The sequence below is a fragment of the Cloeon dipterum genome, chromosome 1, assembly GCF_949628265.1.
Source record: "Cloeon dipterum chromosome 1, ieCloDipt1.1, whole genome shotgun sequence".
NCBI classification, from domain to species: Eukaryota; Metazoa; Arthropoda; class Insecta; order Ephemeroptera; family Baetidae; genus Cloeon; species Cloeon dipterum.
In genome coordinates, this window is record NC_088786.1 from 39,644,214 (window position 1) to 39,669,864 (window position 25,651).

The 25,651-nt window shown below is 40.4% G+C and overlaps 7 protein-coding genes across 7 annotated transcripts; all 7 read right to left on the reverse strand.

Moving 5' to 3' along the window:
* Positions 1 to 640: 640 nt before the first annotated feature.
* LOC135946368 (zinc finger protein 37 homolog) lies at positions 641 to 2,672 on the reverse strand. Its single transcript, XM_065494581.1, has 3 exons — positions 2,264 to 2,672; positions 2,114 to 2,208; positions 641 to 2,052 (listed from the first exon to the last, which is right to left on the reverse strand). The coding sequence occupies exons 1-3, from the start codon at positions 2,530 to 2,532 to the stop codon at positions 833 to 835; spliced, it is 1,584 nt and encodes a 527-aa protein (XP_065350653.1). The 5' UTR covers positions 2,533 to 2,672; the 3' UTR covers positions 641 to 832.
* A 525-nt stretch (positions 2,673 to 3,197) lies between these two features.
* Positions 3,198 to 5,347, reverse strand: LOC135937957 (oocyte zinc finger protein XlCOF6-like). The gene is made up of 3 exons (XM_065481346.1): positions 4,850 to 5,347; positions 4,696 to 4,790; positions 3,198 to 4,633 (listed from the first exon to the last, which is right to left on the reverse strand). Exons 1-3 carry the CDS (start codon positions 5,116 to 5,118, stop codon positions 3,384 to 3,386), a joined length of 1,614 nt encoding a protein of 537 aa, XP_065337418.1. The 5' UTR covers positions 5,119 to 5,347; the 3' UTR covers positions 3,198 to 3,383.
* A 1,011-nt stretch (positions 5,348 to 6,358) lies between these two features.
* Positions 6,359 to 8,388, reverse strand: LOC135945946 (zinc finger protein 600-like). Its single transcript, XM_065493899.1, has 3 exons — positions 7,896 to 8,388; positions 7,743 to 7,837; positions 6,359 to 7,681 (listed from the first exon to the last, which is right to left on the reverse strand). The coding sequence occupies exons 1-3, from the start codon at positions 8,138 to 8,140 to the stop codon at positions 6,435 to 6,437; spliced, it is 1,587 nt and encodes a 528-aa protein (XP_065349971.1). The 5' UTR covers positions 8,141 to 8,388; the 3' UTR covers positions 6,359 to 6,434.
* A 75-nt stretch (positions 8,389 to 8,463) lies between these two features.
* On the reverse strand, positions 8,464 to 11,603 carry LOC135945888 (zinc finger protein 354C-like). The gene is made up of 3 exons (XM_065493828.1): positions 10,980 to 11,603; positions 10,830 to 10,924; positions 8,464 to 10,771 (listed from the first exon to the last, which is right to left on the reverse strand). Exons 1-3 carry the CDS (start codon positions 11,246 to 11,248, stop codon positions 9,621 to 9,623), a joined length of 1,515 nt encoding a protein of 504 aa, XP_065349900.1. The 5' UTR covers positions 11,249 to 11,603; the 3' UTR covers positions 8,464 to 9,620.
* Positions 11,604 to 12,251: 648 nt separating this feature from the next.
* Positions 12,252 to 17,219, reverse strand: LOC135937963 (zinc finger protein 814-like). Its single transcript, XM_065481361.1, has 5 exons — positions 16,832 to 17,219; positions 16,682 to 16,776; positions 13,773 to 16,621; positions 13,623 to 13,717; positions 12,252 to 13,561 (listed from the first exon to the last, which is right to left on the reverse strand). Exons 3-5 carry the CDS (start codon positions 14,009 to 14,011, stop codon positions 12,312 to 12,314), a joined length of 1,584 nt encoding a protein of 527 aa, XP_065337433.1. The 5' UTR covers positions 14,012 to 16,621; positions 16,682 to 16,776; positions 16,832 to 17,219; the 3' UTR covers positions 12,252 to 12,311.
* Positions 17,220 to 18,863: 1,644 nt separating this feature from the next.
* LOC135947675 (zinc finger protein 761-like) lies at positions 18,864 to 20,886 on the reverse strand. Its single transcript, XM_065496568.1, has 3 exons — positions 20,510 to 20,886; positions 20,357 to 20,451; positions 18,864 to 20,292 (listed from the first exon to the last, which is right to left on the reverse strand). The coding sequence occupies exons 1-3, from the start codon at positions 20,746 to 20,748 to the stop codon at positions 19,046 to 19,048; spliced, it is 1,581 nt and encodes a 526-aa protein (XP_065352640.1). The 5' UTR covers positions 20,749 to 20,886; the 3' UTR covers positions 18,864 to 19,045.
* A 1,737-nt stretch (positions 20,887 to 22,623) lies between these two features.
* On the reverse strand, positions 22,624 to 24,854 carry LOC135937951 (zinc finger protein 814-like). The gene is made up of 3 exons (XM_065481332.1): positions 24,470 to 24,854; positions 24,317 to 24,411; positions 22,624 to 24,257 (listed from the first exon to the last, which is right to left on the reverse strand). Exons 1-3 carry the CDS (start codon positions 24,706 to 24,708, stop codon positions 22,975 to 22,977), a joined length of 1,617 nt encoding a protein of 538 aa, XP_065337404.1. The 5' UTR covers positions 24,709 to 24,854; the 3' UTR covers positions 22,624 to 22,974.
* Positions 24,855 to 25,651: the final 797 nt, after the last annotated feature.

Consider the following 25,651-nt stretch of genomic DNA (forward strand, 5'->3'; position numbering starts at 1 on the left):
CCAAAAGAATAAATAAATAAATAAATAAATGCAATTGATACCGACAGAAATAAATCATCAAGTAGTGTTTTTCCATCGCGAAACAAATAAAAAGATGATTTAAATGTGAATGAATTAAATATACGCTGCTGATTGGCTGCCGCAACGCGCATGTCACCCTGCGCAGATCCACGTGCCTTAATTATTTATTATGATTGGTGAATCGACGACCGTTAGATGGCACTTCAGGCTAATTGAAATGTAACAAAATACGCGGGAATGAAATTATTAGGTCGGCACGCCCCTTTTTCGAAGTTTCTAATTGGCCGCTGGACTGTCTCCTGATTGGCCTCGATTATTTCGACGCCATATTGACTTCTGACCGGCGGGAAACAACGCAGATCGCAACACGGGCCCCTGGTGGGAATTGCGACTGCGCAGAAGGTTTCAATTTGGTTCACGCATGCGCAGTGATTAGTTTTTACCTTCCTGTGAGATGACGAAGCGATCTGAACGTACTGCGCATGCTTAAGATGCGCACAAAATGGGCATATATTCAAAAACTTTAAATTTCGACGCCATATTAACTTCTGACCAGCGTGAACCAATCCAGATCACGGTTCAGACTTTCGGATACTGGTGTTAAATAATATTCATAAGATAAAAAGAAAATATTTAATTGTTTTTTGAATAGTACATTTGAAGATACAAAATAATTAATATACAGTAACTGTTTACACAAAACACCTACCAAAATTCAAACTGTAGCAAAATTACCGTATTCTGGTAGGTTTTAAAATTCAATACGGAACAATTTTTCAGAATGCCACTATTCATTTGAATTTGGTACAATTTATACATCAATGTGCTTCTTGACAATATGAGCACACAAACCTTTCCTACTCCTATAAACTTTCGGGCACTTGTCACAACGGAAATTAATACCCTTCGGACAATAATGCTTTGCAAGAAGTCCTGAGCAATTTAACTTGCACTTGCAGTGGCGGCAAGTCTTTGCTGTCCGGTGTCTAAACATGTTTTGACGGGTAATCTCCTGGGCACATTCTGCGCAACGAACGTACTCGTGCGATCTGTACTTGTGACTATTGAGAATTGGTTGAGAGCCAAACAATTTGTTGCAATCTGCACACTTGAAAGTCTTTGGAAAATGTAAGCATTGAATGTGCCATAACATGTAGTTCTTATTAAATGTAGAATAGTCGCAATGGTCGCAGCGTAACTTAGTTTTGAGAAGAGAGTGAAATTTTCTCACGTGGCGATTCAACTTCCAACCCATGTTGAACAATTCTCCACACTCTTTGCAACTATGGGGGTTTTGTTTGCAGCGGTTCTTATGCAGTTGATACAAACCAGAGCACTTGAATTCGAGTTTGCATTTGGAGCAAGCCAATGGTCTTCTGTGGCGTGCCTTGTATACGACAGCCACGTCCTGGCCACAAGATTTGCACTTGTCGAATGTATGATATTGTTTGTAGTGATAATTAACCAGGTATTTTGAGCCGAAACTGGCGTCGCAACTGTCGCATTTGAACGTCTGTGGCATGTGCTTCGACTGTTGGTGTATCACCATCGCGTTCTTGATCGTTGTGAAATACTCGCAATGCTCGCACTGGAAAAGATCTTGAATTTTGCCACGTTTGTGAAATGAATTGACGTGGAGAATCATTTCAGGCTTGGATTTGAAATTCTCGTTGTAGCCTAAAGGCACCAGTTCTCGATGCTTGCGTCTCATGTGCTGCTTCCACGATGAACTTGAGAAATACAATTTGTCGGTTAAACAAAATTTGCAACGAATTTTGTCACTTTTCTCGTGAAAATCGTGCATGTGCTTCTCTTTTTCCTCCTCGGTATGAAAGAATTTCGTGCAGCCCCAAATTCTGCATTTGATGGCTTCTTTGTGCTTCAATTTGACGTGATATGTCAGATAGTCGTATCTCTTGCCGCAGTAAAGACAAACTCCACTGACGTATTTCTTTTTCTTAGGGATTTCCTTCTCGTACTCGGCAAGATCAACCTCTTCCAACTGCACCCAACACTGTTCAACTTCTCCAACTGTAAAATTTAGAAAAAGGAAATCATCTTGACGAATATATTATCAAAATTTCCCAAGTACCTGAATAATTCTCGCGAAGCACCTTAGCGTTTTCTTCCAAATCAAGGTTTTTCGGCCACCAAGCAACACCATCGTCTCCAGACTCATCCCCAAACCTAGAACACGCGTCAGAATTAAAATATTAAATTAAAATTCATGAAAATAACTCACTCAGCCTGCCAAATGCAAAAATAGCAGATCAAAGCGTCTTCTTCAACCACTTCCGGCAGGTTTTCGTCTTCTTCCGTCAGGTTCATGACCTTCATGGCCCATTTCCTCAGCTTGAACCTGTCCACCTGCGACGCGAGGACGTGGCCGTCCGACGTCGGACACTCGCACAGTCTGCACAGCGGCTTTTGAATAGCAGGTTTTGCTTCTCCGACTCTTGGTGGCTGCATCTCTCGACTCCTCAAGCTTCTGGTTCTGCAATGTCTCTCCATGTCTCCACCCAAAATGTTTTCACCGTTAAATTTCTATGCCCAGTTCCTGATTTGGTCGGCTCGGAAAAAGCAAGCGAATTTTTTCCTCGTGGAACTAGATTCTTGCATATCGTCCTGCGAAGCCATGTGTGTTTACAAGCGCAGAACCAACACCTCCGCCCCCGTTCGCAGTGGTGTGTGTGACAAGGAGAATGAAATTTTTGAGCAATTATATTTTTTCCCACGTTTTTAAGGTTTTTAATATTTGTCTGTTTACTTTTTTTTATTTAATTTTCTGTTTAAATTTGATAGTTTTTTAAAATAGCCTTAGATTTCGACTTAAAAACTTTAAAATTCGAGTAATGCTATAAACTCCATATCTTACTTCTATCATGCTTTTGGAGGCAACCAATCAGCGTTCAATCAATGCTCTTTGACTGGCGCAATCTCCAGATATTTTAAGAATTATCTCACTATTTGTGGTTCTTTTTACGCAACGGGACATAATGAATAATGACTGCTTCAACCGGAGTGTGTGTCCAGTTCGGTTTGTGAAAATTTAACACGGGAGTATAGGAATCTCCGGTTTTTGAGCCTAAAATTATATATTAACTTCTGACCAGCATGAACCAATACAGATCACGAATCAGACTTTAGGATGCTGGTGTTAAATAATATCCATAAGATAAAAAGAAAAGGATATATTTTATTGTTATTTGAATAATGAATAATACATTTGTAGATACAAAATAATTAATATTCAGATATTTTACACAAAACACCTATACCAAAATTCAAACTGTAGCAACATAACCGCGTAAAAGGGACTATTTTCTGGTAAATTTTTACAATTCAATACGTGAAAATTTTAATTAGACATCAATGTGCTTCGTGACAATATGAGAATACAAACATAACTTTTTGCTATAAAATTTCGGGCACTTGTCACAATAGAAATTATTGCTCTGCAGATTCAGACAGCCATGCTTTTCCAAAAGTCCTTGGCACTTGAATTTGCACTCGCAGTGGCGGCAAGTCTTGATGATCAGGTGATTAAACATGTTTTGACGGATTATCTCCTGGGCACATTCAGCGCAATGAACGTACTCGTGCATCTTGTACTTGTGATTATTGAGAATTGATTCAGAACCAAACAATCTGTTGCAATCCGCACACTTAATCGTCTTTGGAAGATGATTGCATTGCATGTGCCACAACATGTGGCTCTTAGTAATTGTAGAATAGTCGCAATGGTCGCAGCGTAACTTAGTTATGCGAAGAGTGTGAAATTTTTTCACGTGGCGATACAATTTCCCACGCTCGTTGAACGATTCTCCACACTCCTTGCAACTGTAGGGGTTTTGTTTGCAGCTCTTCCAATGCGATTGATACAAACCCGAGCACGTGAATTTGAGTTTGCATTTGGAGCAAGCCGATGGCCTTCTGTGGGTTGGCATGTACCCGACAGAAACGTCCTGGCCACAAGATTTGCACACGTCGAAAGTATGGAATTTTTTGAAGTGCCTATTCACCAACTGTTTTGAGCCGAATTTGGCGTCGCAACTGTCGCATTTGAACATCTTGGGCTTGTGCTTCGACAGTTGGTGATTTCTCATCACGAATTTAGAGTTGGAGAAAAATTCGCATTGCTTGCACTCGAAAAGATTTGTGTCTTGTTTGTGCCACGAGTCGACATGGAGAAGCATTTCAGACTTGGATTTGAAATACTCAATGCAGCCTAAACGCGTGCACGCCACCAGTTCTGGATGCATGCGTCTCATGTGCCGCTTCCACAATGTTCTTGAGGAGTACAATTTGCTGTCTTTACAAAATTTGCAACTAATTTTGCTGCTTTCGTTTGGTTTCTCACGTTTTTTATGACAATCATGCTGCATGTGCTGCTCTTTTTCCTCCTCGGTGTGAAAGTAAGTCGTGCAGCCCCGAATTCCGCATTTGATGGCTTCTTTGTGCATAGCTTTGACGTGACCCATCAGTCGTTCGAATCTGTTGCCGCAGTAAAGACAAACTCCACTGACGCATTTCTTTTTCTTAGGGATTTCCTTTTCGTACTCGGCAAGATCAACCTCTTCCAACTGCACCCAGCACTGTTCTACTTCTCCAACTGTAAAATTTACGAGAATAGAAATAGCCATGAATTTTTTTTTAAATGCGCAAGTATCATACCTGAATAATTCTCCCGCAACACCCTAGCGTTTTCTTCCAAATCAAGGTTTTCCGGCCACCAAGCCACAGCCTCGTCTCCGGACTCATCCCCAAACCTACAAAAACAAGTCAAAATTAATAAACTGCAACTTTAAAAGTTCGGGAAATAACATACTCTGCCTGCCAGATGCAAAAATAGCAGATCAAAGCGTCTTCTTCAACCACTTCCGGCAGGTTTTCGTCTTCTTCCGTCAGGTTCATGACCTCCATGGCCCATTTCCTCAGCTTGAACCTGTCCACCTGCGACGCGAGGACGTGGCCGTCCGACGTCGGACACTCGCACAGTCTGCACAGCGGCTTTTGAATGGCAGGTTTCGCTTCTCCGACTCTTGGCGGCTGCATCTCTCGACTCCTCAAGCTTCTGGTTCTGCAATGTCTCTCCATGTCTCCACCCAAAAATGGTTTTCACCGTTAAATTCCTATGCCCAGTTCCTGATTGGGTCGCCTCGACAATAGTAAAGTAAACAAGCAAATTTTTTACGCGGAACTTGCTGCTCGCATATCGTCCGGCGAAGCCAAGCCATGTGTGTTTACAAGCAGAACCAACACCTCCGCCCCCGTTCGCAGTGGTGTGTGCGACAAGGAGAATGAAATTTTTGAGCAATTATAGTTTTTTCTACGTTTTTATGGTTTTAATATCTGTTTGTTTACTTTATTTTAATAAATTGCTTTTTAAATTTGCTAATGATTTAAAATAGCTTTAGATTTTGACTTAAAAACCTCAAAATTCAAGTAATGCTGTTATTTCCTTATCTTACCTCTATCATTCTTTTGGATGCATCCAATCAGCGTTCAACGCGCTTTGACTGGCGCGTTCTCCAGATATTTGAATTGTAAGAATTTTCTTATTAATTCTAGTTCTTTTCGTTCTTTTTTCGCGTCGGGACATAATGAATGCGCTTTAATGTAACAGCGGGAAAATGATGGTACATCAACATGGTGTACCATGTAGGACACACCGGTTCTCGTTTACTTCTAATTAAATCACCGAAGTTAAGCAACGATGAGACACGAGTCAAACAGTACGTATTTTTTGTAAATGTACCACTGCAACCCCCGAGATATTCGGGTGACACAGAGTTTCGACCCCTGGGTCCCTGAAATGTGCGGCCTGGTGCGCCCATGTTATCCGTTCAAGGTGTTATTGGGACCAGGGTTTCAGCTTTCGTGCTAGTGCAGTGCGCGTTCTTCCCGCTCCGAGGACAGGAATAAAAAGAGCCAGAAATTGGCTATGAAAAAATTAAATTTTCGATATATATTCATTTTCAAATTTGAGTTTAAAATAAAATATTAATTTTGATGACCTTTGTTAACCTTTGACCTACCACTTTGAGGACAATTTAAAAGTTGTTTGACTTCTTGAGACGAGTTAAACGGTTTTCTAATTTTTGTTCTGCGAATACCCTGATGAAAGTACTCAAAATTCCCACATTTTGACTTTGGAACACCCGCAAACCCCACGAAAAATGGAAAGTTGGAGATTTTTCTACTGTTTTGTTGGTCAATTGGGGCAGTCAAAGCAAACAATCTTAAGTCAATATTCATCGACCCCTGGACAATAATTTGTTGTTTTCGCAGATTTGTGCTTACCTACCAAAACTGAAACTGAAGCAGAATTACCGTAAAAGGGACAATTTTTTGGTAGGCTTTTTAAATTTAATACGCAGCATAATTTTTCAGGATGTCGTTATTAATTTTATTTATACATCAATGTGCTTCTTGACAATATGACCGTACAAATAATTCTTTTTCCTATAAATTTTCTGACACTTGTCACAAATGAAATTATTACCCTGCGGACAAAAATGCTTTTCAAGAAGTCCTGAGCACTTTAACTTGCACTTGCAGTGGCGGCAAGACTTGATGGTCCGATGGTAAAACATCTTTTGACGGCTCATCTCCTGGGTACATTCTGCGCAACGAACGTATTTGTGACGCTTGTTTTTGTGATCCTTGAGAAAATATTCAGAGCCAAACAGTAACTTGCACTCTCCACACTTAATCGTTTTTGGAATATGTAAGCATTGGATGTGCCCTTCCAAGCTTCTCTTTACAAATGTGGAATAGTCGCAATGGTCGCAGCGTAAATTCGGAGTTTTGGGGTGAAATTTTTTCACGTGGCGATACAACTTCCAACTGAAGGTGAACGATTCTCCGCACCATTCGCAACTATAGGGAGTTTGTTTGCAGCTCTTCTTGTGCAATTGATACAAACCCAAGCAATTAAAACTGAGTTTGCATTTGGAACAAACGGATGGCCTTCTGTGGACTGCCTTGTACCTGAGAGAAACGTCCTGGCAACAAGATTTGCACTTGTCGAATGTATGACAATTTTTGAAGTGTAAATTAAGCAGGCATTTAGAGCCTAAACTGGCGTCGCAGCTGTCGCAGTTAAACGTCTTTAGCATGTGCTTCGACTCTTGGTGTAACCTCAACCTGGTTTTCTTTTTGGTAAAATAATCGCAATGATTACAGTGGAAAAGATCTTGTTTTGTGCCTTGTTTGTGAAACGAGTTTATATGGTGAATCATTGCAGGCTTGGATTTGAAATACTCTTGGCAGCCTTTATGCTTGCACGATAACAATTCTGGATGCATGCGTCTCATGTGCAGCCTCCACGAAGTGCTTGAGGAAAGCAATTTCCAATTTTCACAAAATTTGCAACGAATTTTGCTGCTTTCGTATGGTTTGTCACGTTTCTCGTGAAAATCCTGCTGCATATGCTGCTCTTTTTCCTCCTCGGTGTGAAAGTAAGTCATGCAGCCCCGAATTCCGCATTTGATGGCTTCTTTGTGCTTCTTCTTGACGTGATCCGCCAGCTGGTTGTATGTCTTGCCGCAGTAAAAACAAACTCCACTGCAGTATTTCCTCTTTTTAGGGATTTCCTTATCGTATTTGGCCAGATCAATCTCTTCCAACTGCACCCAACACTGTTCAACGTCTCCAACTGTAAAATTTAGAAAAAGGAAATCATCTTGACGAATATATTATCAAAAATTCACAAGTACCTGAATAATTCTCCCGCAGCACCTGTGCGTTTTCTTCTAAATCAAAGTTTTTCGGCCACCAAGCCACAGCTTCGTCTCCAGACTCGTCCCCAAACCTACAGGAACACGCGTCAAAATCAAAATAAAATATTTAGGGCTCATGAAAAAACTCACTCCGCCTGCCAGATGCAAAAGTAGCAGATCAATGCGTCTTCTTCGACCACGTCCGGCAGGTTTTCGTCTTCTTCCATCAGGTTCATGATTTTCATGGCCCATTTCCTCAGCTTGAACCTGTCCACCTGCGACGCGAGGACGTGGCCGTCCGACGTCGGACACTCGCACAGTCTGCACAGCGGCTTTTGAATCCGAGTTTTTCCTACTTGACTCCTTAAGCTCCTTGATTGTCTCTCCATCTCCATGTCTCGGTCCAAAAAGGTTTTAAGCGTTGAATTTCAATGCCCAGTGCCCAGTTCCTTGATTGTATTTAGTCGACGTCAGCAGTTATAAACAATCTAATTTTTTCACGCGGAACTGAACAGGAAGTCGTAAGTCGTGTGTTTACAAACGACAAACGACACCGCCCCCGTTCGCAGTGGTGTGTGCGACAAGGAGAAGAAAATTAGGGATTGGTATTTCTGTTTTTCCACATTTTTTTACTATTTTCCTCACTTTTTCAATTGAATTCCTTTTTTAATCGAGAAAATTTCTAAATCAGCTTGAGATTTAATTTAAAACTTAGAAATTTGAGTAAAGTTTTGAACTCCTTATCTGAACTCTGTCTAGTTTTAGGAGGCAACCAATCAGCGTTCAGTTTGCTTTGATTGGCTTTAACTCCAGATATCGTCAATTTTAACTATTTAGAATTATCTCATTATTTGTAGTTCTTTTTACGCTTTGAGATTCGGGACATAATGAAACCACGGGAGAATGGTACATTCACATTTTTATCTTCTGTCAAAGTTAGACAATCCATCAGAGATCTGAGGCACCCAAATTTTAATCGGCGGTTGTTAGTTTTCGAGCTCCCCAAGCCAAGAGACATCGGCAGCTGTTTGGGAAAATTTCGTTTGTCGACTTTCCGATTTTTTCCGGAACACATATAATGCTTTTTTAATGGAGATGAAAAATTCTCTTTGAAGTTGAGCAAATGATGAGCAGTGGAAATCGAGTTCTGCGTATGAAAAGTGGACTCTTGACTGTGTCCCCCATTCCTGAGCTTCAAACTTGGAATTTCTCCATCTATTAATGAGTACATTTAAGCGGACATAAACTTCAACGCCAAAAGTCCCGTTCAACCTATACGTTCCAAATTTAAAAGTCAAATTCGGCAGGAACTGCTCATCGAAGTTCCTGTCCCGAAAAAAATATCCGACCCCGCCCCGATTCTCATATAACCGCTTTTACTTCTGCTCGGGATCAGAATTTCCCGGGAAATGAAAAATTTCCCGGTCCTGATGGACGCTCTGCTCGTAGCTGGCCGCCGAACTGAGGAGGTTAAGCTACGGCTTCTTCCACGAGCATGCTGCCACCGCTGCAGCCTCCGTCACGTTTGTCGCCCCCGGAGCTGACTGAGGAGACTCTTTTTTTAAAAGACCTGTTTATTACTGTGAAAATATCAGAGAGAACATAATGAGCCGTTTAAAAATATTAAATCAAAAAAATTTAATACAATTTGAATGATGAATATATTTTTAGATTCAAATTAATTTCACATAATATTGTTTTTACTCTAAATTGAAACTACAGCAAAATTAACGTGGTGATTTTTTTTTTAATTTGACACTCGACATTTTTTTAGAATAAAGCTTTTTATTTTAATTACACGTCAAAGTGCTTCCTGACAATATGAGAATGCAAACTGGTCCTGTTCCTGTAAATTTTTGACTACTTGTCACAATATTAATTATTACCCTGCGGACAGTCATGCTTTGCAACAAGTCCTGAGCAATTTAACGTGCACTTGCACTGGCGGCAAGTCTTTACTGTCCGTAGTTTAAACATGTGTTGACGGCTCATCTTCTGCGCACATTCTACGCAACGGACGTATTTGTGATCCTTGAGAAATGATTCAGAGGCAAACAAATGGTTGCACTCTCCACACTTAATCGTCTTTGGAAAATGCCTGTATTGCATGTGCCCCCCCATGTATGTCTTGTTAAATGAAGAATAGTCGCAATGGTCGCAGCGGAAATTAGGGATTTTGCTGTGAAATTTTCTCACGTGGTGATTTAACTTCCAACACACGTTGAACGATTCTCCACACTCCTTGCAACTATAGGGGGCTTGTTTACAGCTCTTCCGATGCAGTTGATACAAACCCGAGCACTTGAATTTGAGTTTGCATTTGGTGCAAAACGATAGCCTTCTGTGGTCAGCCTTGTACCCGAGAGAAACGTCCTGGCCACAAGATTTGCACACGTCAAATGTATGAAATTTTTTGTAGTGAAAATTAACAAGGAATTTTGAGCCGAAACTGGCGTCGCAACTGTCGCATTTGAACATCTTTGGGAAGTGCTTTGCCTGTTGATGTAGCACCATCACGTTCATCCTGGTTGTGAAATAATCGCAATGCTCGCACTCAAAAAGATATTGATTTATGCCTTTTTTGTGAAACGAGTTGACATGGAGAATCATTTCAGACTTGGATTTGAAAAACTCTTTGCAGCCTAAACGAGAGCACGCCACCAGTTCTGGATGCATGCGTCTAATGTGCCGCTTCCACAATGTTCTTGAGGAATACAATTTGCTGTCTTTACAAAATTTGCAACGAATTTTGCTGCTTTCCCCTGGTTTGCCACCTTTCTCGTGAAAATCATGCTGCATGTGATGCTCTTTTTCCTCCACGGTGTGAAAGTAAGTCGTGCAGCCCCAAATTCCGCATTTGATGGCTTCTTTGTGCATGTATTTGACGTGCTTCATCAGATGGTTGTATCTGTTGCCGCAGTAAAGACACACCTCACTGCCGCATTTCCTCTTTTTAGGGATTTTCTTTTCGTATTCGGCCAGATCAATCTCCTCCAACTGCACCCAACACTGTTCAACTTCTCCAACTGAAAAATTTTATCAATGGAAATTCCTTTTTATTATTTTAAAAAAATTCTTAAGTACCTGAATAATTCTCCCGAAGAACCTTAGCGTTTTCTTCCAAATCAAGGTTTTTCGGCCACCAAGCCACAGCCTCGTCTCCAGACTCGTCCCCAAACCTAAAATGCGAGTCAAAATTAACGAACTGCATTTTTATCATCTTGAAAAACATACTCTGCTTGCCAGATGCAAAAGTAGCAGATCAAAGCGTCTTTTTCGACAACCTCCGGCAGGTTTTCGTCTTCTTCCGTCAGGTTCATGATCCTCATGGCCCATTTCCTCAGCTTGAACCTGTCCACGTGCGACGCGAGGACGTGGCCGTCCGACGTCGGACACTCGCACACTCTGCACAGCGGCTTTTGAATGGCAGGTTTCGCTTCTCCGACTCTTTGCGGCTGCATCTCTCGACTCCTTAAGCTTCTGGTTCTGGAATGTTTCTCCATGGCTCCACCCAAAAAGGTTGCGTTAATTTTCAATGCCCAGTTAGTTCCTGATTGGGTCGCCAGTCATAAACAAGCAAATTTTTTCACGCGGAACTTTTGCTGCTTGCATTATTTGCATCTTCCTGTGAAGTCATGTGTTTAACGTGTTTACAAGCATCACCTCCGTTACTCCGCCCACGTTCACAGTGGTGTGTGCGATAAGGAGAAGAATTTTTACAAGCTGTCACCTGGTTTTCGACTTTTATTTAATATTTTTTATTTTCATTTTTAATTAAATTACTCTTTTGGTTTAATATTTTTTTTAAATAGAGTTACATTTATTATTTTAAACGAAATAATTTGTTGTTTTATTGTTAACTTCTCATCTTACCTCTATTGTTTTTAAGGAGGTAACCAATCAGCGATCAGCGCGGTTTAGCACTTTCTTTGATGGGCGTACTCCTGTTAAGAATTAAGAAACAATAATTATCTCTTATCTGTTTATGTACATAGGAGCCAAACTCATAAGATGCTCGACTAAGTTTGGTTGCAGAGAGAGTGATGTCGGAGAAGAAAAACACTGTTTGTCTCAAGAAACTCGTGTATTCACTTTTAGCGCGTATATATATATAAAACTGGAAAATAAAATATCACAATAAATGAATTGAGGATTTTGTTTAAGTCTTTGTTGGGTGTAGCAAGATTTGATTGCACATAGGAAATTAATTATACTTGAGAGCCTTCTCTATACGATCCTTGTGCGAATTTTGAGGAAAATTCGCAATATTGAAAAATTAATCGAAAATTTATAGAGAAATTTTGATTACCAAGCATTTTAACTCATTTTCTCGAAAAATTTAAACGGTATAACCTGGAAATTATGCTTCTTCCCAAAGTTTCAACTTAAAATAAATTTTGATAAAGCCTACATTTATAAAATTATATAATCCATTGAATTGAATAAATTTTTAGATTCCAAATAGTTTCATTGCAGCATGATTTTTTATATAAAACAAAGAAAATGTACTGGCAATTTTTTTATTTAACACGCTTCAATTTTTTAGAATAAAGCTTTTTATTTAATTTATTTACCAATGTGCTTGCTGACAAAATGGCAATACAAATTTCTCTTATCCAAATAAAAATTCGGGCACATGTCACAATAGTAATTTTTACTCTGCAGACACACATGGTTTTTAAGAAGACCACGACACTTGAATTTGCACTTGCAGCGGCGGCAACTCTTGACAGTTCGATGGAAACGCATGTAAGGACGGGTTATCTGCTGGGCACATTCTGCGCAACGAACATATTCGTGCGATCTGTCCTTGTGAATCTTGAGAATGGATTCTGAGCCAAACAATTTGCTGCACTCTCCACACTTAATCATCTTTGGCAAATGTCTGTATTGCATATGATTCGCCATGTGGCTCTTTTCAAATGTAAAAAAATCACAATGGTCGCAGCGGAAATTAGGGGTTTTGCTGTGAACTTTTCTCACGTGGCAATTCAGCTTCCAACACACGTTGAACGATTCTTCACACTCCTTGCAACAATAGGGGGCTGGTTTGCAGCTCTTCCTGTGCAGTTGATACAAACCAGAGCAAGTGAATTTGAGTTTGCATTTGGAGCAAGCCAATGACCTTAAGTGGTCAGCCTTATGCCCGTGAGAAACGTCCTGGCCACAAGATTTGCACTTGTCGAATCTATGAATTTGATTGTTGTGAAAATTAACCAGGTATTTTGAGCCGAATTTGGCGTCGCAAAGGTCGCATTGGAAGACCTTTGGCATGTGCTTCGCCTCTTCGTGTTTTCTCAAAACACCCTTAAATGTGGTGAAATACTCGCAATGCTTGCACAGGAAAAGATCTTGATTTTTGCCTTGTTTGTGATAAGAGTTGATATGGAGAATCATTTCAGACTTGGATTTGAAGTACTCTTTGCAGCCGTAATGCGTGCAAGCAAACGGAAGATCAGGGTGGTTGTGTTTCATGTGCCATCTCCACGATTTCAATGAGGAATACAATTTGCCGATTTCACAAAAATTGCAAGAAAAATTCTTCCTTTCGCGTGGTTGTTCACGTTTCTCGTGTAAATCCTGCTGCATGTGCTGCTCTTTTTCTTCCTTGGTGCGAAAGTAAGTCGAGCAGCCCCAAATTCCGCATTTGATGGCTTCTTTGTGCATCAGTTTGACGTGGTCCGTCAGTTTGTTGTAACTGTTGCCGCAGTAGAGACAAACTCCACTGCCGTATTTCCTCTTTTTAGGGATTTCCTTTCCGTACTCGGCCGGATCAATTTCTTCCAACTGCACCCAACACTGCTCAATTTCTCCAACTGTAAAATTTAGAAAAAGGAAATAATCTTGACGAATATATTATCAAAAATTCACAAGTACCTGAATAATACTCGCGAAGAACCTTTGCGTTTCCTTCCAAATCAAGGTTTTTCGGCCACCAAGCCACAGTCTCGTCTCCAGACTCGTCCCCAAACCTACAAAACACGCGTCAAAATCAAAATAAATTTTATAGATTGTGACAAAACTCACTCTGCTTGCCAGATGCAAAAATAGCAGATCAATGCGTCTTCTTCGACCACGTCCGGCAGGTTTTCGTCTTCTTCCGTCAGTTTCATGACCTCCATGGCCCATTTCCTCAGCTTGAACCTGTCCACCTGCGACGCGAGGACGTGGCCGTCCGACGTCGGACACTCGCACAGTCTGCACAGCGGCTTTTGAATCGGAGTTTTTCCTACTTGACTCCTTAAGCTCCTTGAACGTCTCTCCATCTCCGTGTCTCCGTCCGAAAATGTTTTAAGCGTTAAATTTTAAATGGTCAGTGCCCAGTTGTTTGCTTTGTATTGGGTCGGCAGTTATAATCAAGCAAATTTAATCATGCGGAGCTCTTGCTGCATGCACTGTGAAGTCGTGTGTTTACAAGTGACAAGTGACACCGCCCCCGTTCGCAGTGGTGTGTGCGACAAGGAGAAGAAAATTAGGGATTGGTTTTTCTCTTTTTCCACTTTTTTTTATTCTTTTCCTCACTTTTTCTATTGAATTACTTTTTTAATCGAGAAAATTTCTAAATCAGCTTGAGAATTTATTTAAAAACTAGAAATTTGAGTAAAGTTTTGAACTCCTTATCTGAACTCTGTCTAGTTTTAGGAGGCAACCAATCAGCGTTCAGTTTGCTTTGATTGGCGCTAACTCCAGATATCTTAAATTTTAACTCTTTAGAATTATTTCATTATTTGTAGTTCATTTTACGCTTCGAGATTCGGGACATAATGAAACCGCGGTAGAATGGTACATTCACGTTTTCACCTTCTGTAAAAGGTAGACTATACATCAGAGATCTGAGCCACCCAAATTTTGATCGGCGGTTGTTGGTTTTCGAGCTCCCCAAGCCAAGAGACATCGGCAGCTGTTTGGGAAAATTTCGTTGGCCGACTTTCCGATTTTTTCCGGAACACATAAATGCTTTTTTAATGGAGATGAAAAATTCTCTTTGAAGTTGAGCAAATGATGAGCAGTGGAAATCGAGTTCTGCGAATGAAAAGTGGACTCTTGACTGGTGTCCCCCATTCCTGAGCTTCAAACTTGGAATTTATCCATATATTAACAAGCACATTTAAGCGAACATAAACTTCAACGCCAAAAGTCCCGTTCAACCTACGTTCGCCAGGAACTGCTCATCGGAATTCCTGTCCCGAAAAAAATACCCGATCCCGCCCCGATTCTTCGTATAACCGCTTTTAACTCTGCTCGGGATCAGAATTGCCCGGAAAAAAATATTTCCCGGTCCCGATGGACGCTCTGCTCGCAGCTGGCCACCGAACTGAGGAGGTTAAGCTACAGGCCGCCACCACTGCAGCCTTCGTCACGTTTTTGTCGCCCCCGGAGCTGCCAAAGGAGACTTTTTTTAAATGCCCTGTTTATTGCTGTGAAAATATCAGAGAGAACATAATGAGGCGTTTTAAAAATATTAAATCAAAAAATTTTAATGAAATTTGAATAATGAATGTTTTCACAGATTCAAATTAAATTTCATATATTGTTTTTACTCAAAATTGAAACTGCAGCAATATAAACCTGGTGATTTTTTTCAATTTGACGCGACATTTTTTTTAGAATAAAGATTTATATTTTAATTACACGTCAAAGTGCTTCCTGACAATATGAGAATATAAACTGGTCCTGTTCCTATAAATTTTTGGACACTTTGTCACAGTATAAATTATTACCCTGCGGACAGTCATGCATTGCAACAAGTCCTAAGCAATTTAATGTGCACTTGCACTGGCAACAAGTCTTTACTGTCCGGTGTCTTAACAAGTCTTGATGGCTTATCTTCTGCGCACATTCTGTGCAACGAACGTATTCGTGTCGCAAGTTTCTGTGATCCTTGAGAAATGATTCAGAGGCAAACAAATGGTTGCACTCTCCACACTTAATCGTCTTTGGAAAATGTCTGTATTGCATGTGCCGCGGCATGTATCTCTTTTCAAAAGTGGAATAGTTGCAATGGTCGCAGCGGAAATTAGGGGTTTTGCTGTGAAATTTTCTCACGTGGCTATTCAACTTCCAACGCACGTTGAACGATTCTCCACACTCTTCGCAACTATAGGGGGCTTGTTTGCAGCTCTTCCGATGCAGTTTATGCATACCCGAGCACTTGAATTTGAGTTTGCATTTGGGGCAAACAGATGGCCTTCTGTGGCGTGCCTTGTACCCGTAAGCCACGTCCTGGCCACAAGATTTGCACACGTCGAATGTATGAAACTTTTTGTAGTGCGAATTAACAAAGTATTTTGAGCCGAAACTGGCGTCGCAACTGTCGCATTTGAACATCTTTGGCATGTGGTTTGACTGTTGGTGTAGCACCATTAAGTTCCTAATCGGTGTGAAATAATCGCAATGCTCGCACTCAAATAGATCTTGATTTATGCCTTTTTTGTGAAACGAGTTGATATGGAGCATCATTTCAGGCTTCGATTTGAAGTACTCAATGCAGCATACACGCGAGCACGCCACTAGTTCTGGATGCATGCGTTTCATGTGCTGCCTCCAATATAATCTTGAGGAATACAATTTGCCATTTTCACAAAATTTGCAACGAATTTCGCTGCTTTCCCATGGTTTGCCACCTTTCTCGTGAAAATCATGCTGCATGTGATGCTCTTTTTCCTCCACGGTGTGAAAGTAAGTTCTGCAGCCCCAAATTCCGCATTTGATGGCTTCTTTGTGCATGTATTTGACGTGATATGTCAGATGGTCGTATCTCTTTCCACAGTAAAGACACACTTTACTGCCGTATTTCCTCTTTTTAGGGATTTCCTTATCGTATTTGGCCAGATCAACCTCTTCCAACTGCACCCAACACTGTTCAACTTCTCCAACTGTAAAATTAAAGAGAATAGAAATCGCCATGATGTAATTATTATAAATTCCTCAAGTACCTGAATAATTCTCGCGAAGAACCTTAGCTTTTTCGTCCAAATCAAGGTTTCTCGGCCACCAAGCCACAGCCTCGTCTCCAGACTCGTCCCCAAACCTAAAAAAAGCGATAAAATCAAAATAAAATATTTAAAGCTCATGAAAACACATACTCTGCCTGCCAGATGCAAAAATAGCAGATCAAAGCGTCTTCTTCGACCACGTCCGGCAGGTTTTCGTCGTCTTCCGTCAGGTTCATGACCTCCATGGCCCATTTCCTCAGCTTGATCCTGTCCACCTGCGACGCGAGGACGTGGCCGTCTGACGTCGGACACTCGCACAGTCTACACAGCGGCTTTTGAATCGGAGCTTTTCCTACTTGACTCCTTAAGCTCCTTGAATTTCTCTCCATCTCCATGTCTCAGCCCAGAAAGGCTTAAAGCGTTAAATTTTAATGCCCTGTGCTCGCAGTTCCTTGCTTGTTTTGGGTCGGCAGCAGGTCAGGAGTCATAAACAAACAAATCTTTTTACGTGGAGCTTTTGCCGCTTGCACTGTCAGGTAGTGTGTTTAGAAATGACACCGCGCCGGCAACGCCCCGTTTGCAGAGGTGTGTGCGACAAGGAGAAGAAAATTAGTTAATATTATCTTTTTTTCTAGTTTTTTTATCATATTTTTCTTTGTTTTTAAAAAAATTCTCTTTATGTTTAATACCTTTCTAGAATAAACTTGGATTAATAATCTAAAACTTAAAAATTCGATTTATTCTTTTAACTCCATATCTTACCTCTAACGGTTTTTAGGAGGCAACCAATCAGCGTTCAGCGCGGTTCAATGCTTTGTATTGGCCGTATTGGCGATCTCGTTTGTATTTTCCAAAAATTTCGGACTAATTTTGAGGAAAAAGGTTTGAATTTTTGAACAATGCAGAAAAACCTGAAACAATACTTCAGTTGCATAAACCCTAAGTGTTCGAAGCCGCCAATTAACAGATGGCGCCACCGTAGACTTTCGATTTTAAGGCACTTCCGCTGCGATTTTACACTCAATCTAGCTACTCTGCATTCTTCAATTAATTTGCTATTTTTTGACGTGCTGAAAACCAAAATCGGTTCAGCCAATCGCCGTAGAATCGTGAAAAACTATTTTTTGAAATAAAAAATCTTTTCCAACGTTTCTACGGCGAATTGCTGAACCGATTTTGGTTTTCAGCACGTCAAAAATTAGCAAATTAATTAAAAAAAGCCAAATAGCTAGATTGAGTCTGAAATCGCAGCGGAAATGCCTTAAAACCGCTTAAAACAAATTTTTTTAAGAAAGTCTGTGGTACGCCATCTGTTGGCGGCTTCAAACACTAAGGGTTTATGCAACTGGTCAGTTAAAGGTTTTTTAAGCAAAAAATAGGTGCTTAATTTTGTACAATAAAATTGGCGAATATCCTGGTAAAAACTGCAAGAGATGCGTTTCGTGCTTTAATCTTAAACTACAAATTTTAAATTAATTAATTTTTTTATGAAATCTGTGTCTCCTTAAAAAATGGCTCTATTTAGAGTTTACATTTTAGGATCAAATAAATTTTCGAAATCGGAATACAAAAAGTGAATCACTTGAAAACCGATATTCATCGATATATTTATACAATCTGCCTGGTTTCAAAAAAAGCGCAACTTTCAAAACCCGAAAACGTTAATTTCCTTTTTGCAAAAAGGGTGAAAATTAATTCAAGACAGTCAAAATTTGGGAGCTTAATTTTGTTAGAAGTCACGCAATTTTACTGCAGCCAAGTCGCAATTATTAACAACTTGATATAGCAGATTTCTAAAATTTGGCAATGCACAAAAAAATTAACCAGTTTTAGGGTTAACCACATTTTTCTCAATTTAACGTCAAAAAAGTCAGTGGCCACGCTGCCCGACTGGAAGCTGTTGGCCCGCGATATGGCCACAGATAACCAGGTGGCCGCCCTCGCCCGCACCCACGTCGAACTCACCTCGCAACTGGCGGCCGAACTGTGGACCTGAGGAGGCTTCTTCCACGAGCAGACCGACCCCGTGTCTTCGGCGCCTCGCCCCCGCAGACAACCTCCGACGGCCCCTTCACATTTGTCGCCCCCGAGCTGCCCGAGGAGACCTTTTTTTGAATGACCCGTTTTTTACTATGAAAATTGCAGAGTGAGCATAATGAGGTGTTGAAAAACAATATATTTTCAATAAGATTTTATTGTAATTTGAATAATGAATATATATTTTAGATTCAAAATAAATTTCACAAATGTTTTTTACACTAAACACCTATTACAAAAATTGAAACTGGAGCAGAATTATCCTGCTAAGTTTCTTTTAATTTAACATTTTTAAAGCAACTTTTAAGATTAAAGCTTTTCATTTTTTTATTTATCAATGTGCATCCTGACAATATGAGCACTCAAACCTTTCCTACTCCTATAAACTTTTGGGCACTTGTCACAAAAGAGATTATTACCCTCCAGACAGATATGATTTGCAAGAAGTCCTGAGCACTTAAATTTGAACTCGCAGTGGTGGCAAGTCTTTACTTTCCGGTGAAATAATATGTTTTGATTGCTTATTTCCTTGGCACATTCTGCGCAACGAACGTATTTGTGCGATCTGTCCTTGTGACTCTTAAGAATAGATTTTGAGCCATACAATTTGTTGCAATCTACACACTTAATGATCTTTGGTAAATGTCTCCATTGCATGTGCCACGCCATGCGGCCCGTTTCAAATGTGGAATAGTCGCAATGGTCGCAGCGAAAACTTGCGGTTTTGCTGTGAAATTTTCTCACGTGGCGATTGAACTTCAAATACACGTTGAACGATTCTCCACACTCTTTGCAACTATAGGGGTTTTGTTTGCAGCTCTTCCGATGCAGTTGATACAAACCAGAGCACTTGAAACGGAGTTTGCATTTGGTGCAAAGCGATAGCCTTCTGTGGACTGCCTTGTATGCGAGAGCCACGTCCTGGCCACAAGATTTGCACTTGTCGAATCTATGAAATTGATTGTTGTGATAATTAACCAGGTATTTTGAGCCGAAACTGGCGTCGCAGCTGTCGCATTTGAACATCTTTGGCAAGTGCTTCCATTGTTGGTGTAGCATTAACGTGGTTTCCTTAGTGGTGAAATACTCGCAATGCTTGCACTGGAAAAGATCTTGATTTTTGCCTTGTTTGTGAAACGAGTTGATATGGAGAATCATTTCAGTCTTGGATTTGAAGTAATCTTGGCAGCCAACACGCGTGCACGCAACCAGTTCTGGATGCATGCGTTTCATGTGCGTCCTCCACAATGTTCTTGAGGAATACAATTTACTGTTTCGACAAAATTTGCAACGTATTTGGCCGCTTTCGCATGGTTTGTTTCGTTTCTCGTGAAGATCCTGCTGCATGTGCTGCTCTTTTTCCTCCTCAGTGTGAAAGTAAGTCGTACAGCCCCAAATTCCGCATTTGATGGCTTCTTTGTGCATCAGTTTGACGTGCGGCATCAGTTGGTTGTATGTCTTGCCGCAGTAAATGCACACTCCTCTGACGGGTGTCCCTTTTGTAGAGATTTTCTTCGTGTATTTGGCCAGATCAATCTCCTCCAACTGCACCCAACACTGGTCTACTTCTCCGACTGTAACATTCAAACAATAGATATCACTCTGATGAATTTAATTTTATTAAAAACACCCAAGTACCTGAATAATTCTCCCGCAGCACCCTAGCGTTTTCTTCCAAATCAAGGTTTTTGGGCCACCAAGCAACAGCCTCGTCTCTAGACTCATCCCCGAACCTAAAATACGCGTCAAAATTAAATAACTGTTATTTTATCACTTTGAATAATAACTCACTCAGCCTGCCAGATGCAAAAATAGCAGATCAAAGCGTCTTCTTCGACCACCTCCGGCAGGTTTTCGTCTTCTTCCGTCAGGTTCATGACCTCCATGGCCCATTTCCTCAGCTTGAGCCTGTCCACCTGCGACGCGAGGACGTGGCCGTCCGACGTCGGACACTCGCACAGCCTGCACAGTGGCTTTTGAATCCGAGTTTTTCCTTCTTGACTCCTTAAGCTCCTTGAACGTCTCTCCATCTCCAGGTCTCGGTCCAAAAATGTTTAAAGCGTTAAATTTGAATGCCCAGTGCCCAGTTCCTTGCTTGTTTTGGGTCGGCAGTCATAAACAAGCAAATTTTTTCACGCGGAACATTTGATGCATGCACTGTGAAGTCGTGTGACTCGTGTGTTTACAAAATACAAATGGCACCGCCTCCGTTCGCAGTGGTGTGTGCGACAAGGAGACGAAAATTTGAAACTGATATCTTCTGTTTTTCCACGGTTTTCACTATTATGTCTTTACCTTTTAAATGAAATACGATTTTTCATCGATATTGTCTTAAATAGCTTTAGATTTCTAATTCAAAACTTAAAAATTCAAGTTATGAAATCAACTCCTTTTCTTAACTCTCTGATTTTTCAAGAGGCAACCAATCAGCGTTCAGCGCTCTTTTATTGCTGCAATCTGATTGGCGTACTCCTGATATTTAAGTACTATCTGGTGTAGGTCGGGACATAATGAACGCGCTTTCAGCTTTAAAGAGGAATGATACTGGAAAATGCTTGTTGCCAATGTATAAACTCATCCCTTAGGATTCTGTTAAAGCCTAAATTAACCTAAGGAGCGCTGTGATTTTTTGAGAAAATTGGCTGGAAAGTTAGCGTGCTTTTCAAATGGTAATGGCTGTCTCCTTACTTGAAATCCGATTTAATTTCAAAAGCAAGAGTTTCCCCAATAAGTGGCATACACCGTTGGACAGATCTCGACGAGAGGAATCGGAATATGCCAAGAAAATATGTTCAAGCACTGTAAATTTTGGAGAAAATTGGCAAAATTTGAATTTTTATTGTAGGTAGGTCCTTTTTTACTAATGCAAATTGTTGAACAAATTGTTTATCGATCAATTGTCGATGGCATGCAACAATTCAAATAATTTTCAATTGTTGCCCTGTATCATTCCACTTTAATAATGCAACAGCCGGAAAATGGTACGTCAACGCATTATTATCTTCTGTCAAGAGTAGACGTCTGAGATCTGAGCCGCCCAAGTTTTGATTGGCGGCTGGCTTTTGAGCTCGGACGGCTTCCAGCCTCTAGCGCTGCGCTTTTAACTGTTTTTATGAAAACAGCACACTCTCAAGTTTTGCAAATAGAAATTTAGGTGTAAAACGCTGCGTTTTTTCAAAATTTTGCTACAATTTTGCATATTTGTCTCAAATATGCGAATTTTTTATGATCCAATATTCTCTAAATTTTGGAAATTTCGCTGATCTCTCATTTTTAAATTCAATTTCAAGTAAAAAGAAATTTAGTAATAATTTTTCGAGTAAGGCTATCGTTAAAAATAATTTATTTTACTGTAAATTTTAAAAATTAATTTATAAATTTGACAATTAAATTGTCTCAAATATACTTACGTTATTTAATTTAATATCCTAATAAAAACTGCAAGAGATGCGTTTCGTGCGTAAATCTTGAACTACAAATTTTAAATTAATTAATTTTTGTATGAAATCTGTGTGTCTCCTTAGAAAGTGGCTCTATTTAGAGTTTACATTTTACGACCAAATGAGCAATGAAATTTTCGAAGGAATACAAAAAGTGAATCAGTTGAAAACTGAATTATCATCTATATATTTATACAATCTGCCTGGTTCCAGAAAATTGCGCAACTTTCAAGACCCGAAAACGTTAATTTCCTTGTTGCAAAAGGGTCGAAAATTAGTTTGAGACAGTCAAAATTTGGGAGCTTAATTTTGTTAGAAGTCACGCAATTTTACTTCATGTAAACCACATTTTTCTCAATTTAACGTCAAAAAAGTCAGTGGTCACGCTGCCCAACTGGAAGCTGTTGGCCCGCGATGTGGCCACACAGATAACCAGGTGGCCGCCCTCGCCCGCACCCACGTCGAACTCACCTCGCAGCTGGCGGCCGAACTGTGGACCTGAGGAGGCTTCTTCCACGAGCAGACACCGACCCCGTGTCTTCGGCACCTCGCCCCCGCAGGCAACCTCCGACGGCCCCTTCACGTTTTTCGCCCCCGAGCTGCCCGAGGAGACCCTTTTTTGAATGACCCGTTTTTTACTATGAAAATAAGCATAATGAGGTGTTGAAAAACAATATATTTTCAATAAGATTTTATTGTAATTTGAATAATGAATATATTTTAGATTCAAATTGAATTTCACAAATGTTTTTTACAATAAACACCTATTGCAAAAATTTAAACTGAAGCACAATTATCTTGCTAAGTTTATTTTAATTAAACACTTTTAAAGCGACATTTAAGATTAAAGTTTTTCATTATTTTAATGTGCATCCTGACAATATGAGCACGCAAAATTCTCCTACTCCTATAAACTTTTGGACACTTGTCACAAAAGAAATTATTACCCTGCGGACAGACATGCTTTGCAACAAGTCCTGAGCAATTTAACGTACACTTGCACTGACGGCAAGTCTTTACTGTCCGGTGTCTTAACATGTTTTGACGGCTCATCTCCTGGGCACATTCTGCGCAATGAACGTATTCGTGTCGCATGTATTTGTGTTCCTTGAGAAATGATTCAGAGGCAAACAAATGGTTGCACTCTCCACACTTGATCGTCTTTGGTAAATGTCTGTATTGCATGTGCCCCCCCATGTATCTCTTTTCAAATGTGGAATAGTCGCAATGGTCACAGCGAATATTTGGGGTTTTGGGGTGAAATCTTCTCACGTGGCGAATCAACTTTCTACTGTTGGTGAACGATTCTCCACACTCCTTGCAACTGTAGGGGGCTTGTTTGCAGCTCTTCCTGTGCAATTGATACAAACCCGAGCACTTGAATTTGAGTTTGCATTTGGTGCAAACCGATGGCCTTCTGTGGACTGCCTTGTACCCGTGAGCCACGTCCTGGCCACAAGATTTGCACACGTCGAATGTATGAAATTTTTTGTAGTGCGAATTAACAAGGTATTTTGAGCCGAAACTGGCGTCGCAGCTGTCGCATTTGAACATCTTTGGCATGTGCTTTGACTGTTGGTGTAGCACCATCAAGTGTTTCGTTGTTGTGAAATAATCGCAAAGCTTGCACTCAAATAGATCGTGATTTATGCCTTTTTTGTGAAACGAGTTGATATGGAGCATCATTTCAGGCTTCGATTTGAAGTACTCAATGCAGCATACACGCGAGCATGCCACTAGTTCTGGATGCATGCGATTCACATGCACCCTCCATGAAGTTCTTGAGGAATACAATATGCCATTTTCACAAAATTTGCAACGAATTTTGCTGCTTTCCCCTGGTTTGTCACCTTTCTCGTGAAAATCATGCTGCATGTGATGCTCTTTTTCTTCCACGGTGTGAAAGAATGTTGTGCAGCCCCTAATTCCGCATTTGATGGCTTCTTTGTGCATGTATTTGACGTGATGTGTCAGATGGTCGTATCTCTTTCCACAGTAGAGACACACTTTACTGCCGTAATTCCTCTTTGGGATTTCCTTCTCGTACTCGGCCAGATCAATCTCTTCCAACTGCACCCAACACTGCTCAACATCTCCAACTGTAAAATTTAAGAGATTAGAAATGACGCCGTTCATTGTTTTAATAAAAATTCCCTACCAGAATAACTCTCCCGCAGTACCCTGGCGTTTTCTTCCAAATCAAGGTTTTTCGGCCACCAAGCCACAGCCTCGTCTCCAGACTCGTCCCCAAACCTAAAAAAACAAGCGTTAAAATCAAATTAAAATATTCAGGGCTCACGAAAAAACTCACTCTGCCTGCCAGATGCAGAAATAGCAGATCAAAGCTTCTTCTTCGACCACGTCCGGCAGGTTTTCGTCTTCTTCCGTCAGGTACATGACCTCCATGGCCCATTTCCTCAGCTTGAACCTGTCCACCCGAGATGCGAGGACGTGGCCGTCCGACGTCGGACACTCGCACAGTCTGCACAACGGCTTTTGAATCCGAGTTTTTCCTTCTTGACTCCTTAAGCTCCTTGAATGTCTCTCCATCTCAATGTCTCCGTCCAAAAAGGTTTAAGCGTTAAATTTCAAATGGTCGGTGCCCAGTTCTTTGCTTTGTATTGGGTCGGCAGTTATAATCAAGCTATAATTTAATCATTCGGAACTCTTGCTGCATGCAATGTGAAGTTGTGTTGTTTACTGTGTTTACAAATGACACCGCCCCCGTTCGCAGTGGCGTGTCTGACAAGGAGACGAAAATATGAAACTGGTATCTTATGTTTTTCCACGTTTTTTGGTATTTTTCTCTTTACCATTTATATAAAATAAGTTATTTAGTCGATATTTTCCAAAATAACTTTAGATTTATACTTTAAAACTTAAAAATTCAAGCTTTGATACCAACTCCTTTTCTTCACTCTCTCATGTTTCAAGAGGCAACCAATCATCGTTCAGCGCTCTTATATTGCTGCAATCTGATTGGCGTTCTCCTGATATTTAAGAACTTTTATCTGATTATTAAATTTAAGAAACTCGTCTGCGGGACATAATGAACGCGTTTTAATAATGCAACAGCCGCAAAATGGTACGTCAACGCATTATTATCTTCAGTCAAGAGTAGACATCTGATATCTGAGCCGCCTAAGTTTAGAGCAATGAAATTTTCGAAATCGGAATACAAAGAGTGAATCAGTTGAAAACCGATATTCATCTATATATTTTTATATTCTGCCTAGTTTCAGAAAAATTGTGCAACTTTCAAAACCCGAAAACGTTAATTTCCTTGTTGCAAAAGGGGTGAAAATGAAAATTAATTAGAGACAATCAAAATTTAGGAGCTTAATTTTGTTAGAAGTCACGCAATTTTACTGCAGCCAAGTCGCAATCAAACAACTTGATATAGCAGATTTCGAAAATTTTGCAATGCGCCAAAAAACTAGAAAATCAACCTGTTTTAGGGTTAACCACATTTTTCTCAATTTTACGTAAAAAA

Coding starts and splice junctions, on each gene's coding strand:
- LOC135946368 (XM_065494581.1), bottom strand. CDS start 2,532: ATGGAGAGACATTGCAGAACCAGAAGCTTGAGGAGTCGAGAGATGCAG. Junction 2,209..2,263: donor TTTTGCATTTGGCAGGCTGA/GTGAGTTATTTT, acceptor CGCGTGTTCTAG/GTTTGGGGATGAGTCTGGAG. Junction 2,053..2,113: donor GCTTCGCGAGAATTATTCAG/GTACTTGGGAAA, acceptor TAAATTTTACAG/TTGGAGAAGTTGAACAGTGT.
- LOC135937957 (XM_065481346.1), bottom strand. CDS start 5,118: ATGGAGAGACATTGCAGAACCAGAAGCTTGAGGAGTCGAGAGATGCAG. Junction 4,791..4,849: donor TTTTGCATCTGGCAGGCAGA/GTATGTTATTTC, acceptor TTGTTTTTGTAG/GTTTGGGGATGAGTCCGGAG. Junction 4,634..4,695: donor GTTGCGGGAGAATTATTCAG/GTATGATACTTG, acceptor TAAATTTTACAG/TTGGAGAAGTAGAACAGTGC.
- LOC135945946 (XM_065493899.1), bottom strand. CDS start 8,140: ATGGAGATGGAGAGACAATCAAGGAGCTTAAGGAGTCAAGTAGGAAAA. Junction 7,838..7,895: donor TTTTGCATCTGGCAGGCGGA/GTGAGTTTTTTC, acceptor GTGTTCCTGTAG/GTTTGGGGACGAGTCTGGAG. Junction 7,682..7,742: donor GCTGCGGGAGAATTATTCAG/GTACTTGTGAAT, acceptor TAAATTTTACAG/TTGGAGACGTTGAACAGTGT.
- LOC135945888 (XM_065493828.1), bottom strand. CDS start 11,248: ATGGAGAAACATTCCAGAACCAGAAGCTTAAGGAGTCGAGAGATGCAG. Junction 10,925..10,979: donor TTTTGCATCTGGCAAGCAGA/GTATGTTTTTCA, acceptor CTCGCATTTTAG/GTTTGGGGACGAGTCTGGAG. Junction 10,772..10,829: donor TCTTCGGGAGAATTATTCAG/GTACTTAAGAAT, acceptor AAAATTTTTCAG/TTGGAGAAGTTGAACAGTGT.
- LOC135937963 (XM_065481361.1), bottom strand. CDS start 14,011: ATGGAGAGACGTTCAAGGAGCTTAAGGAGTCAAGTAGGAAAAACTCCG. Junction 13,718..13,772: donor TTTTGCATCTGGCAAGCAGA/GTGAGTTTTGTC, acceptor CGTGTTTTGTAG/GTTTGGGGACGAGTCTGGAG. Junction 13,562..13,622: donor TCTTCGCGAGTATTATTCAG/GTACTTGTGAAT, acceptor TAAATTTTACAG/TTGGAGAAATTGAGCAGTGT.
- LOC135947675 (XM_065496568.1), bottom strand. CDS start 20,748: ATGGAGAGACGTTCAAGGAGCTTAAGGAGTCAAGAAGGAAAAACTCGG. Junction 20,452..20,509: donor TTTTGCATCTGGCAGGCTGA/GTGAGTTATTAT, acceptor CGCGTATTTTAG/GTTCGGGGATGAGTCTAGAG. Junction 20,293..20,356: donor GCTGCGGGAGAATTATTCAG/GTACTTGGGTGT, acceptor TGAATGTTACAG/TCGGAGAAGTAGACCAGTGT.
- LOC135937951 (XM_065481332.1), bottom strand. CDS start 24,708: ATGGAGAGACATTCAAGGAGCTTAAGGAGTCAAGAAGGAAAAACTCGG. Junction 24,412..24,469: donor TTCTGCATCTGGCAGGCAGA/GTGAGTTTTTTC, acceptor TTGTTTTTTTAG/GTTTGGGGACGAGTCTGGAG. Junction 24,258..24,316: donor ACTGCGGGAGAGTTATTCTG/GTAGGGAATTTT, acceptor TAAATTTTACAG/TTGGAGATGTTGAGCAGTGT.